The sequence below is a fragment of the Pogoniulus pusillus genome, chromosome 2 (genome assembly GCF_015220805.1).
Source record: "Pogoniulus pusillus isolate bPogPus1 chromosome 2, bPogPus1.pri, whole genome shotgun sequence".
Taxonomy (NCBI): Eukaryota; Metazoa; Chordata; class Aves; order Piciformes; family Lybiidae; genus Pogoniulus; species Pogoniulus pusillus.
In genome coordinates, this window is record NC_087265.1 from 47,399,165 (window position 1) to 47,414,072 (window position 14,908).

General features: G+C 38.1%; 1 protein-coding gene across 3 annotated transcripts in view; it reads right to left on the reverse strand.

Moving 5' to 3' along the window:
* Positions 1-434: 434 nt before the first annotated feature.
* The window catches only part of TANK (TRAF family member associated NFKB activator), a 29,846-nt gene continuing 15,372 nt past the window's right edge, over positions 435-14,908 (reverse strand). For all 3 annotated transcript variants that reach the window (XM_064164238.1, XM_064164250.1, XM_064164242.1), the window contains exons 5-9: positions 12,483-12,662; positions 11,198-11,265; positions 8,970-9,088; positions 6,793-7,376; positions 435-2,249 (exon numbers count right to left, since the gene is read on the reverse strand). In XM_064164238.1, the coding sequence (XP_064020308.1) occupies positions 2,082-2,249; positions 6,793-7,376; positions 8,970-9,088; positions 11,198-11,265; positions 12,483-12,662 (1,119 nt within the window). In that variant the 3' untranslated portion in view covers positions 435-2,081. The remainder of the gene's footprint in view (positions 2,250-6,792; positions 7,377-8,969; positions 9,089-11,197; positions 11,266-12,482; positions 12,663-14,908) is intronic.

Below are 14,908 nucleotides of genomic sequence, written 5' to 3' on the forward strand. Positions count from 1 at the left end.
TCCATTCACGGACCGCACTTCAAGTCGCTCACAGCTGCTTTAGTGTGAGATGCATTTATTTATTTATTTACCCACCAAACTGGTGCCCCAAGCCGTGGTCTGATATGGTGAGCCTATCTGGATGCCCTCAGGCAGCAGCAGTATTAATTACGCAGAATTAAACAACTTCCTGAGACTCAGCAGTAGGCATGAGCTCTCGTAGTGGGGAGATGGATGGGCTCCGCTTGTCGACGAAGGTGTGGACAACCGTGTTCCCCCCACTTTTTCCCTCTCCCCCAGCACTCCCTGCTCTGCAGGCAGAGGGGGGTGGGGGGTGGAGTGCCAGGCTGCCTCCAGCAACAAAGAGCCGTGTCCCAGAGCAGGGAATGAGGCTGAGCTTACGGCTGTCTTCTCTGCCAGCTCCTGGGCAAAACGCGTCCGTGCATGGTCGGGAGGCGGGGGGAAAACAGACGACTTTATTTTCTTTAAAAGTGAAGTCGCAGTTTGTTCATCTCTTAATAACCTGAGCTCCTGAGCTCGAATTTCACGGTTGAGAGGATAAGTCGGTTTTGTGTTGGGCTGGCTGGAGATGTGCGAATCCCCTTCTCTCCTCCCAATCCTGGAACTTCTGCCTCTCCCAGGAACCACCCCCAGCCGTGCTCTCCAGGGAGGTACTTCACACGCCGCACGGCGACTCCAGGGATGAACGTACCCTCCTCAGCGCTGGGCACTGGCAGGGCTTCAGAACTGTCAATAGTAACAGACTCTTTCTCCAGGTCACATAGCAGACATGCACTGCACACTGCTGTTTATTACAGTATACGCTGGTAACAGCCAGTCACAAACATGAGAGGTTTAAAATGGAGAAAAAGGTCAGAAAAAATATTTTCTACATATTATGCGTTTTAATTCTTCCAGAAATTGGTCACTAGAGAACAAATCTTTAAAAAGAAAAAAAACCTCTTGTGCTTTGCTGCTATGAAAATACTCATTATCAGGACTAAACCCTATATTCAGTTAAAATGCAAAAAAGCTTCAAGTCACCCCTTATAGTTAATTTAAATCACTTAGTAACACCTTCCTCCTTTTTAATCGGATCCAAATACATTCAGAAAATGTGCAAACTTTATAGATTACACTCTTTCAACTAAGAACAAATTGAAATGGCATCGAGAAAGTTCCTAGGCATATTCAGGTTAAAAATCAGTTCTGAGCGATTGGGTTTTCCCCATTCCTTTCTAAGTTGTAAAAGCCTTGAGCAATCTTTCAGAGCAGACTAGAAAGACAAATAATCTTTGGTATTCTCAGTTTTAGGGAAGGTTTAACTTTTCCTCTCCTCACTTCATAATAGTTTAATATTTTAATTGGAATTATTTTTACTAGTTATTAATGCTAGGGATGTACATGAACAAACCCATTAAAGAACATGTAACAGATAGCCTTAAAATTGCTACAGTTACATTTTGGCAACAGGGCCATTTATGTGCTGTGTTTGATTACTCAAACAATTCATCTGTGAAAGTCAACTGTTCATTTACATTGCTTGTGACCAAGTCTATCCTAATTTTGGCATACTCATCATTCAGTTATGGTTTTGGGATGATTCTACAAAAAAATGAATTAAGAGTTTCACTACTCTAAGTTAAACTTGGAAATTTTGTAACAGAAATTAAAAAATGAGTCTCCTTCTCTTCCTGTTTACTTCAGGGAGAATATAATCACATCACTAGATGCTGATAAAAAAAAGTCTTAGCATTACATCAGTTTCCCCAGTTATATTAAGGCACGAATCCTGCAGGTCCACACTCATAATCATGACTGTGGGCCTACTCAGGCAATGATTTATTAAAAGAAGAAGCAAAGGTGTCCAACATCACTCTCAAATGTAATATTGAAGCATAACAAGCAGTAATATGAATTACAGTACTGAATGACTTACATTTTACCTTGCCAAAGGACAATTAAAAATGTGCTTATCTGACATTTTCAGTCACGAGTTCTTGCTACAAGAAGTCTTAATTCTTAAATTCTTGGCATATCTATTGAATAAAAAAAATATATCAAATGTTTGCAAAACTAGAGATCCATTGTGTTCTCATACATTAAGACTGTACTTTAAAGTGGGAATTCAGATGCCGAAGAAAATCTTCCTTAGATGTCATGGATGGTGGGAAAACTTCTCGACAGAATTCACATATTCCCGATTGATTCAGTTCAGAGTCTGTATAAGCTTGTGCCAGCAAATTACTGTCCTGAGGCTTCCAGATGAGCTAGAAGAAACAGAAAGTTATTATTGATGTTGTTTACAAGTAGTTCACATTATGCTGTTGTTTATATTTATATTAAAAAAGGACCTGCCTCTTTAAACTGTAAGGACCTGCCTCTTTAAACTGTGTCCTTTACACCTGTCTAGAACTTGAGTGATCTCACGTAAGAAAAGCAAGATAGAAATGTGATTATTTAACCTCTGATCATACCATCCTTGCAAACACTTAAAATGCTTTCATGATACATACTGCTGAGTAGAAGTTTGTAGTATTTGTATGACACACACTAAAGCTTTTCTTTAACCTTGCATTTCAGTACTTTACTGTGGAAATCACAGTACAAAGTAGCCATCTAAAAGAAAGGAGACAACACATTTTTGCCTTAGAACGTTTCTTTTACAGAGTTCATGTGAATCATATGTTATTTCTGTTCCTATTGATGCATAACTGGTTTTCAGTTTACTTAGAAAATGACCACAGCAATGTCATATGGCTTAAGTTACTCACTTGCTCTGATTGCCTTTTAGTGTAAATGTGTCTGGAATAATCTGTTTGGGATTGCTTCTGCCATGACAACATCAAAGCCAATGAGTATCTATCCATGCATTCAAGCAATTCAGGAAACTATGCTAGATTTGGTTCAGCAGCTCTTCCTCTCTTGGCCACTGAGCTAGTTAGGGTCAGATAGTTAATGTCAGCCAAGTCTGATTACCTGGCACTGGAGCTCAAGTGACTTCAGCCTGATAGGTACCTAATTATTTAGCATTGTAACAACTAGGTATCAAAAAGTTTCATTACTTCAGTAATAGTGACACAAGATAATTATTTTATATGGCCAGGACCATTAGGCTTTGAGTCAATTGAACATTAAATATGCACTGCTGTGACTACAAAGTAGAGAGAATGGCAGCAAGCTGGTATGAGCTTTATATGAGGATGGAACCTACTAGAGGAGAGCATCCTACAGGGTTTTTCTTTTTTTTTTGGCTCAGTTTTCTTCCTTCTTGCTTCACTCACACATGGAAAGGCAAGCAAGAATACTTCAGAAGGTAGTTGCTTTAGAAGTTTGAATTTTTTTTGCTATCAGTACTTGCCCCAAGATTTTTATTTTCATTTCTTATTCAAATGTCATCATGCCAAATAGAATCTATTGTTTATTCCTCCCATGGTAACTCATGGTACAACTATCTTGGCTTTCAGAATAGTTAAACTGTCCTTTTCACAGAATCATAGAATCAACTAGGTTGGAAGAAACCTCCAAGATCATCCAGTCCAACCTATTACCCAGTCCTGTCCAATTAGCTAGACCAAGGCATTAAGTGCCTCATCCAAGCTCTTTTTAAACATCTCCAGGGATGGTGACTCCACCACCTCCCTGGGCAGCTTTTAAACCAGTTAAACTTCCTGGGAGTCAATTTTGTGTCCATTCCCCATTAAACACTGTTTAGCTTATCACATAGCAATAGCAAGTTTACTGTCTTTCATTATGGTCAACAATCCATATAATTAAATTGACTAATTAGCAATTAAGTGCAATCACACCAAGTTTTTCATCTCGAAGAGTCTACTTATTGTATGTTGCTGGTGTAAATTGCATATTAAATTTATCCAGTTACTGACACACTTAAACATCCCTACAGAAATGTGTTTGGAATTACTTATTTCTAATACATGATGATGTATTTGAAAAAAAATACAAAGCAGTATTGTAAAAATCTCACAAAGGACATCATAAAATTTCTAACGTTGGAAGCACAACAAAGTAGGTACTCCTCCAGCACCTTGCTGAGGCAGGCATTTAACTTGCTTTTCTTTGAGTGTTAAGCATCTGCTTAACCAGTTTTTTAGAATAGGGACATATTAAAGTTCGATTTCAACCACATTCATATTCAGATCAATAGACTATCAATTTGCTTTTAAAATCATGAAGATTCTTAGAAATGCTTTTTGGTGGAAAGCAACCCCCTCAAACTGTGACTACCGATAAACACATGCATCTATATGCGAGTCTCAGTTAAATGTAGCCCGTAAAATCCTAGGTCCACTAATATCCATGTTTATTTTAATCTGCTGCTCTTTTCAGTCACATGTTTAAAAAAAAAACCCTTACATGCTAAGAAAACAGTACTGAGTTTTCACATTTAGTATCCACATAGAAGGAAAGAGCTAAATTTATTACAGCAACTGAGAGCAGTTCCAAGAACTTACTGTTGCCAAATCTATTGCATTTATGGGGTTTTCCATTTTATAAGTTAACATATGTAGTAAATACTTGAAAGTTTTATCTACACTAGCAAAAAAAAAAACCCAAACCCACCAACCATCCAGTAGATAATTCCTCTCTGTCGGAGTTTAACCACTGTCAGGGATGACGGAAGCCCTAAGCAGTGTAATTACCCCTTAGAAAGGTGGTAAGAATACTAAGAACAAGTTTATGCATATATTTTGCTAAGATTAGTAAGTCTAAAGGGTACCTGTACAAGTAACTTAAAAAAAAAAGTATTTTAATATACATATATATAAGCTGTGAATCAGATCTTTAGCACAATTAACAGTCAGTAAAGACCTCTAAAACTGAGTCCAATTCACTGGGAAAAGTACTGAAAAAAACCCACATTTTTCAGATAGCAGAATAAAGCTGATGGATGCCTAAATCTAGTTGCAGATAGCAGAATAAAGCTGATGGATGCCTAAATATATTGATATAAACAGACATATATTGGATAGATTCTAAAATAATATTGACTTGTTTCAAACAAGGTTTTAGTACGAAGTAACATTTTAATTGATGTCCTCTGTGTCCTACAGTTCTCTCGTAGATATGACTTGAAAGTATTGCAACAATTCATCATTAACTTTATTTTCCACAAGTTATTATTATTAACTTTCTTGTCCACATTATTACTTCTTTTTTTTTCCCCCAGGAAGTAGAATATTTACACTTCACATGATGTCTCCAAATAAATTTCCTTATTTTGCAGAAATGCCAAGAAAATCAAAGGCTTACTGCTATTCTGCTACAATTCGTCTCCACTTTTTAAGCTGCATAGTATCCTATCAATTTATAATCACATACCAGCTGTTTCACTTGCTGTAATGCACAATGCAGGGTGCCATCTACTGAAAAATGAATACACAGACTAACTAGGAAAAGAACAAGCTAGAGAGGGAATACAGAAAAGAGGATAGTAACAAGCAATGGAGTGAATGCTTCACAGCTCCACAGGAATTCAACCACTGATAAAATAAATGGTTTCATTTAACTCAGTCATAATTTTAAACAAGGATCCAATGAAAAGTAAAGCAGAACAAAGACTATGATTAGTAAGTTGTTAGAGTTGAGGTATCCTACATCACAAAAAGGTATTTAAAACACATTAAAAAAAAATCAAGTCGATGGTTTAAAATATGATGAAGAGCAAACTTTCCATGCTTTCAACTTTTAATCCCAAACTGGTTCGTGATGGAAAATTAAAACTAGATGGGCTACATTTTAGGAGAATAAAACATCAAAGCTATCACGTCCTACAAACACTTTCCAAAGGCTGCTTTTGCGTGTCATGCAGTGGCCAAATTCAGAAGTAAAAGCTCCTCTGCTGCATATTGTCATTAGCAAAGAACACAAAACTGTATCAATGTAAATAGTAGAAGCGTGCCAATTCCATTCTCACAGAATTCCTAAATACCACTAGCTGTTTATTTTGAAAAGCTGTCCTCTCACAACATGTGAGAAAAGCCACGGGAACATAAAAATATCACTCTGTAAGGGTCTGATAATAATTTTGCCAGCAATTTGAGACGGGATCTTACACAAAAGAAGTGAAGTATTCAGAGACTATTGTCAAAACCTTCTGAAATGTTTTTTTTTCCTGCATTACAGCAACTGGGCCTTGCTTTCAGAAGCTCTTAGGGACTTCCAGTAGCTATATGTGAAAATTCAAACCTGAAGTACAGTACCCACATAAACATAAAAGAAAGTATTTTAGTTGAGTTCTTTTCACTTGAAAAAATACATTCCTTCTTGATACCTTAAACCAAGAAGAAAAAATGTCAAGTTTTCTTAAAGAGGAGGAATTGGGTGCTCTTTATAGCTCAGACTGAGATAAAAAGTAGTGATATCTTTTTCATGGCAAAGTTATTTATGTCCAGCTTTTTAATTAGTTCATTGGTCATCTTCTTTGCTGTACATTAAAAAACAATTAAAACAATTATCTGCCCTATTTGTTTGAGATCAAGGGTACAAAGAAAGCAATCCAGTGGGCAACTTAGGATCTATGGCAGCTTTGAAATAGATATAGATGCAATTAATATCTAAATGAACTGAAATTGGCACAAGCATATCCAAGTACTTACATCTGCTTAAATTCCTGCCCTTTCACTACAAGTGCCTTGTACTGCAGGAAGAAGAATTGGAAACAGATACTGTCTTAAAAAAGATGGATGAGATGCCTCATACAATATATTAGTCCTATCTCAAACATATTTGCAAGATAGCTGCTTGAATCAATACCATTTTTTGAACTGCACAGTATTTATAGAAAGATACCTGATGAGGACCTCTGATGGTTGTCCCAGCGGCTTCTAAAGAAGAAGAAAAAATTACTTCAGGTGCACCCTGGTTTGTGTGCTTAGGTACAAATGGGAAACCAGTGTCTGTTGTTTTTAAACATATCTTGTCACGAGTATTTTCTACAGGCATCTTTGCATGATTTGGGGAGTTTATTTTGTCAACAGTAAAGCTCTGTAAAGCTGAGGTCATGAGATCAACTCCATGAGCTTCAAATGAGTTAGGTTCCAATTTACTGAGGTTAACAGCACGGTCTCTGTGCTCCAGGTTAAAAGGATGATCTTGAAGCATGTTTTCAGCTATACCAGTACAAGGAACTGTTGGTTTTTCCCGAGTGCTCTGCAAGAAAGCAGAGTCATTGTCTGTAGGTGGAAACTTGACATTAAATTTAGAAAGTGATTCTACAGAGTTGTTGTCCTCATCTTGGCCCACTCCTCTTGGTGTGATAGATGTGATGCATGATGCACCTCTATTTATATCCTTTATAACCCGAGGCTTAAAAAGCTCTTCTGCTTGTTCATCAGTTTTATCAGTACACTGTATCGGCATGGAAAACTGTATTTCTGTGAAGAAAGAATGAAGAAAACATTAAATAGTCCACTGAAGTAGAGTTGTTAAAGTTGGGGTGTTGCTGTATTTTTCCTGAGAGACTTTTGACCTCCCTTCTTGGCATTTTAACCTTTATTTGTTGAGTTTGACATTTCAGAAACATGAGCTTTGACACAAAAACTAGCAGAACAGAAACAAAAGGAAGTAACTGTTTTCTAGTCATTCTGTTTCCCTTTGCTTTAGGGCTATAAACATTTTCATTTTATTGAAAATCATGTTGTCCCTTACTCTTAACACATACTTGCATATATTTACTGAAGTGTTCTGGCAGAAATAGAATCTGGAACCAAAACCATTTTGCATGGTGCCAAGAACATGCTAGGCATCATAAGCACAATTTCAGAAGGTGTTCAGGTATCAAACACCTGCTAGCTTCCAAATTAGGTCAATATTTAAAATGGGTAGCTATTCGAAGGAGGGACTGTATTTTCCTTTCATTTGAGAATTCTCTCTATATTTCTGTCACTTTATGAAGAAAAAATGGTTAAAATACACATGGTTAGTCCTAATCAGGTGAGGGAATAACTTTGGTACCCATTTACTGTACAGCAGTCTTCTGACAGCACTCAGATACTGTAGTAAAATGGGCCATGGAAGTAACAGAAACCAAGCAGATAAAATCTATATCATGCACAGCTTTTCACATAGTTGAGTTAGGCACTTATTTAAGGAAAACAACTCTATTCTGAAACAAGTTGCCAAGAGCTCATCCCCAACATTCCCACCCCCAGGTAACGAAATTCTGTAGTGTAAAATGAGACTATAATGATACAGTTCAGACGTGTACAGTTCAGCTATGTATTAGCTCTTCATGTAAGAAAATTTCAGGAATGGTACAACTTAAACTAGAAGCAAGTGCTGAAATCAGCATCTTTTGCTTCAACCATGTAAGTTTGGCAGGTGTTTCTTGCTAAGTCTGATGCTACTATTAAGAAAAGCTAGTAGGGAATACCCACAGTAGCCTACATTATATTAAATGTAAGCATTAGCAGAACTGGACATTAAGGATCTCCTCCAGTTCTAACAAGCCTTTCTTTTGTTCTCAGAAGTGCTGGATTAAGCTCTTGTTCCACACAAGAAAACAGTATTCAAAAACCTGAACAAGGAAGTCTAGGAAGTAGGTTCTCTGCCTCTGCTCAGTCCAGCAGTTTTGCTCTAACAGATATGGGGCTAGAGACATTCATAACAGACATCTTTTGAACTGACAGCTAAATTAAAAGCAAGCAAGTGCTGTCATTCACACAGTATGATAGGATATCACATGTAGTTAAGTGCCTGCCTCTCACTCCAAGGGACAAAACAATTACAAGAGCCATTGATGTGATGACTGTCTTTTATAGCATGTGATTTGGAGCATTCCTCATAGAATGCCAAAACTGGTGATGAGTTTTCTTGGTGAAATACTGAGTATCATGTGAACAGACTTGAAAAAGGCAGATGGTAAACAGTGGAAGTACTTCTATGTATGTGTAATTTGCAGTATTTTCAAATATAAAGCAAAGCTTTCAAACAGTTGAATCACAATAAGAGCTTAAGTATGATATTACCACTTTCAGGTTCTGGCTTTATCTTAAATTTACTCAGTTGGTCTGTTTGTTCTCTGGCTAGCATACATATTCGATGACACTCTTCTTTCATGTCCTGGAAAATAGTGTCCAGATTCTCTCTGGAAGATCAAAATTGTAAATTAAAGAGCCATCCAATTCAGCTTGTTGTGCCCTTTAATCTAGTCACACCCTCAAACCAGAGAAAAACAATCGTGTAAGCTACTTTTCTTGGATACCTCGTTCCTCAACATATGTATGCAGATTTTTGTTCTCCTCGGTAAAAGCAAGCAGAAAAGAAAATGTTGTAAAATCGCTGTTTAGGCTTATCACATACACATACATTCCAGCTCAGGGCCTGTCCCTGCAAGGATATATGTCCCTCCAAAAATCCAACCTTTACATTTCTTCCATTTCCCTCAGGTATTTTTGTGGAACAGCTTAGCTTTCACAAGGGTACTGTTTCCATCTCGTTCTAAGGAAAACAAGATGCTGCTGCTGTAAACATTTAATTGCTTTCCATTCTTTTCTGTGTGATTTGGACCTTGCAGGAGAAGCAACACACAAGCACTTGTTACTGCTCCTTCCTTATTTGCCTACCTGACATTATGGAGAGGGCCTTGTGAACTCATTCCTTCCCTGTTTTCTACAGTATCCTGTGACTTTTCCTTTTATTTTGAGGGATGTTTTTTACTCTGTCTTTTCCAGACTATCATATGAGCACCCAGTATTTACTTCTGCACTAAGAGTGATAAAAGTAGCGTTTCACGGTGGTGTGAGCTTGACTTGCCTAATAGCACTATGTTCTGCAGTTATTAATGCATTCCTAAAACTCTGCTGTGAAGTGTTTGTAAATTTGGGGAGCAATTTGCATTTCTAAGCACAAGAGCACAGATATTATAAAATGAAATTCACACATGAAAACCTGAAGTTGGTGACAAACTGTGTTCATGTTCTCTTTCACATGTTTGTATCAAAAGGGCTCAAAAGGCATCTTGCTGTAATCCAGTGAATTGATCTCCTTTGTATTGCTTATTTATACAGCAATTAGGAGTGTCACGAGCTGTGTTCCTGCTTCTGATGAGTTTCTCTTTATGAAGACAGAAATGTCTGTTTGTATCTCATTTGGAAAAAAGAAAATCTGGTAACATTTGCATTCTGACCACCTTTCAGGTGGTTTGATCAATGTGAAATGAAAAAAGGCTCTCAACATAAGTTTCTGACTAGAACTTTAAAACATACATACTAGATGCATCAATCTTAATTTGCTAGGTATTGTGATACTATCAAACAGTAAAGTAAGGGAGCTAATTGAGATCAAGAAGACAGAAGATAGGTAAAGGTTCATGATTTTATAGATATTAGTCAGAAAAGACAAAAAAAGTCTTTATCACATTGCAGTCTTACTTCCTTGCTTTCTTAACACAAAGCAGTAGAGTCAGACTAAAGATCCACATAGTTCACCAAGACTATGTCTAGGAGTGACCAAAAGCAGATGTCTAAACAGGAGCACAAGACAGCAAGATCTGATGATACTTTTCCTAATACTCTCCCCTAGCCTCACCTTAAAGCATCCTCTACTTCACCTCAGCAAAATTGTTAAAAATGCTATTACTGCCTATCCCATAAAAAATGCAAACCTAAGACTTTGCTCAAACTCCTTCCCAAAACACTGGCAGAAGAGGGAATATGTGCTAAGGAAATCTACTGCTTTTGGTCATAGCAAGGGCTATCTGGCTTCAGTTTGCAGATAAACTTGGTTTCAAACTCTCCTGTTTAGGATGGATCAGGCCAAGAATTATTTCCTTATGCTGACTATCACACCTCCTCCTGGCAGTGCAGCAGGGTCCTGTGCTGTGCTGCCATCAGTTAATCCATTACGGTTCTACATTCCTGTTCTGAAGAGAGGGGGTTAACACTTATCCAAAACCCAGCGTTAATAGCCACTGCTGTTACCCACAGGGTTTAACCTCCTGCTGAATCAAGTGGCTATTTTTTCCTCCTCTCAACTTATCCCTACATAGATGGAAAGCTCCAGCTATCATTCCATGTAGTTGCTTGACTTTATTACCTTCCTACACCAGCTCTTTGACCTCTGTTGCTCCACCCTCCCCCTTGCCCTTCTTCAGTTTTTAAGGTACTAGGAAGAAAAGAGAAAAAATGGCTTATTTTATTTAATGGCAGTAAACACAATGTAAAGCACATTTTAAAAATGCTGCAAAAGTATTTACCTTTCAGGTAGAGGTGAAATTCCTAGAGATAATTCAGGCTTAGCTGGAATGATTTTCTTATTTCTCACCTTGAAGTAAAATATGAAAATATCAATCACAGGTTAGCACATTAATTTTGTGCTTCACTCTGATATGAATAAAAATGCCATAGGATCTTCACCAAGTCCTTCTGGAAGCTCTTGAAAGATTCACAAAATGACAAACCCGATTTTTTTCTGTTTGTGTGATATTCCTGCTTTTAGTTTAACTTAGCAACTCAGTGTGGCATTTCTCTGCCCGTACTTTGGTTCTAAGAACACTGCTTGAGTGTAATTCTATTTCAGTCATACATAAAGTAAGATCCCGCATTGTGCATAAGTTTGTTAGTGAGGTATGTAGATATTTTAGATGTTAAAAATCAATTTACTCTCTGAAATGTTCAATGAACACATCACAAGCTACTAAGTCAGAGTTCTGGCAGGTTTTAATAGAAGTTATTAACTTCGTCTGCCACCTTGTGGTTCACTCTAGTATTACACGAGGGAAAACTACAATAACCAGTCATTAACATTAGTAATTAACCTGAAATTCACTTGATTCGCATCACCAGATAGCCTGTGTAGTTCCTCTGCTCCAAATCAGACGCAGAACTTGGTCACATGCCTGCCAAATCAGCTGGTTTCACTGATACACTGTTTATAATCACAAGACTCATAGCCTGTAGGTTCCTCTAACCTTCCACAAAAGTGCATCTGCAGCTTCTGTGGACACATTTGTGCAACCTTATACTTAGCAATATGGGTTACAGATGCTTGCTACAGTAAGTTAAGGAACACGTGGGAAGTCCAGTAGCAACAAGTTACGTTATGCTGTGCTTTATCCAAATTCACTTTAAATTAGCTAGCTAAAATAGATTTACATGGTTAAATTCACACTCATGACTGCAGTCTAACTACTCTGCAAGGACAGATTAGCACTCTGGATACTATTCTGTAACAGAAGTTAAGCATAAAAGTGAAAAAAAAATCCCACTCTAGCTTGGTGAAAAGTTCCAACTGAAAATTCTAACCCAGATGTTTCCACAAATACAAAAATTTTAATGACCTAATTAGCATACACATTAAATATGGATTTAATAGCTCAGCATTCCCTATATGCTTTATACTCTAATGCTAAATGAAATTATAAATTATAGTGGTTACATAATGCTGAATTTTAAAATCAGTTTCTTGGAATAATTAGTATAAATACATTTGAAAGAAGCAAATCTAAAATAAATTCATCTTTACTTAGCTTCTTCTCTTACCTCCCTTTTGTACACTGGCATCTGTATCCCCTTTTGTGCTTCATTTAATTCTTTCAATTTGCTTTTCAGAGTTTTTATTTTATCTTCTTGGTTGGAAATAATAGATATAAGCTTCCTTTCCTTTTGATTGTTTCTGTCCTCAAGCTGCTTCAGTTTCATGCTCTCACTTTCTAATTGTTCCTAAAAAAGAATTTAAGAATCATGGAATCAACCAGGTTGGAAGAGACCTCCAAGATCATCCAGTCCAACCTAGCACCCAGCCCTGTCCAACTATAAACACTAGTACAATTAGTAGAGTTGAAGCTTGCAGGATATTCAGCAGTCTAGAGTAAGCAAAATTAAACTTCTGCAACATACATAAGGGTCATTTTTATTTATTATATTATTAAATTGAAACTGATCTTGAACACCTTCTACCACCACACATAGATGGAACTCATCATAGATGTTTAGTCTGTTAGTATGGAAACTGTATACATCATAGCAGATAAAAATACAGGGAAAAGAAGATCACAGAATCATAGAATCATAAAATCAACCAGGTTGGAAGAGACCTCCAAGATCATCCAGTCTGAGCTGTCACCCAGCCCTATCCAATCAACTAGACCATGGCACTAAGTGATGATGAAGATGAAAAGAATCACAATCAAACAGGAAAAGAGGGGAAAAAACCAGAGAGAAAAAAGAGACATTATCAATTTGAAACTGATCTTGAACTCCTTCTACCACCACACATAGATGGAACTCATCATAGATGTTTAGTCTGTTAGTATGGAAACTGTATACATCATAGCAGATAAAAATACAGGGAAAAGAAGATCATAGAATCATAAAATCAACCAGGTTGGAAGAGACCTCCAAGATCATCCAGTCCAACCTAGCACCCAGCCCTATCCAATCAACTAGACCATAGCACTAAGTGATGATGCAGATGAAAAGAATCACAATCAAACAGGAAAAGAGGGGAAAAAACAGAGAGAAAAAAGAGACATTATCAATTTGTAACTGATCTTGAACTCCTTCTACCACCACACATAGATGGAACTCATCATAGATGAGTTTAGTATGGAAGTTGTATCATTATAGTAGATAAAAATCCAGGGAAAAAAGATGAAAATAACCACAGTCAAACAGCAAAAGGTGGGAAAAAAAGGAGAAAGGTGTTTTTTATATTGTTCTGGAAAAACACAACCATAAAGACTGAAAATTTTAGGCTAAAGAACCCATACATCATCTTCTATAATTAATGCTACAGCAGCTAGATTAAGTTTTCTCAAAAGGGTGCAACAAGAACACTATGAAGAATTACAGTCTGAGCATGCACATAAAGCTCGAAGGAAGTATCTGATGAATCATCTCCTGTGAAGTGTGTGTGTAAAATTACAATTCATATTAAGAGGAAATAGAGATACATAAAAATAATCTTAAGTAAGCCTGCAGATGACACCAAGCTGGGTGGCTGTGTCGACTGGCTAGAGAGTAGGGATGCTTTAGAGCAGGATCTGGACAGATTAGACCTATGGGCCAACTTGGGTCACAACAACCCCATAGGAAGTCACAGACTTAGGAATGTGTGGTTGGAAAGCTGTGACTTGGAGAGAGTCCAGGGAATACTGGTTGACAGTTGACTGAATAGGAGCCAGCAGTGTGCTCAGGTGGCCAAGAAAGCCAATGGCATCCTAGCCTGTATTAGAAATGCTGTGGCCAGCAGGAACAAGGAGGTGACAATCCCTCTGTACTTAGCACTGGTGAGACCACACCTTGAGTATTGTGATCAGTTCTGGGCCACTCACTATAGGAAGGGTATTAAGGTGCTGGAGCATGTCTACATGCTCCTACAAGGTTGTGGCCAGGAGGAGGTTGCTCTCTTCTCTCAGGTGGCCAGCACCAGAACGAGAGGACACAGCCTCAGGCTGCGCCAGGGGAGATTTAGGCTTGAGGTGAGGAGAAAGTTCTTCACTGAGAGAGTCATTGGACACTGGAATGGGCTGCCCGGGGAGGTGGTGGAGTCGCCGTCCCTGGGGCACTTCAAGGCAAGGTTGGACGTGGCAGTTGGTGCCATGGTCTAGCCTTGAGCTCTGTGGTAAAGGGTTGGACTTGATGATCTGTGAGGTCTCTTCCAGCCCTGATGATACTGTGATACTGTGAAGGAGCATCTGAGGGAGCTGGGGTTGTTCAGTCTGGAGAAGAGGAGGCTAAGAGTAGCCTTCATCACTCTCTACAACTACCTGAAGGGAGGTTGGAGCAAGAAGGGGGCCAGACTCTTCTCCTTGGTGTCAAAAGACAGGACTACAGGAAACGGTTACAAACTGCACCACAGAAGGTTTAGGCTGGGTATTAGGAAATATTTTTCCACTGAAAGAGTTAGCAAACACTGGAATGGTCTGCCCATGGCAGTGGTGGAGTCACCATCCCTGAAGCAGTTC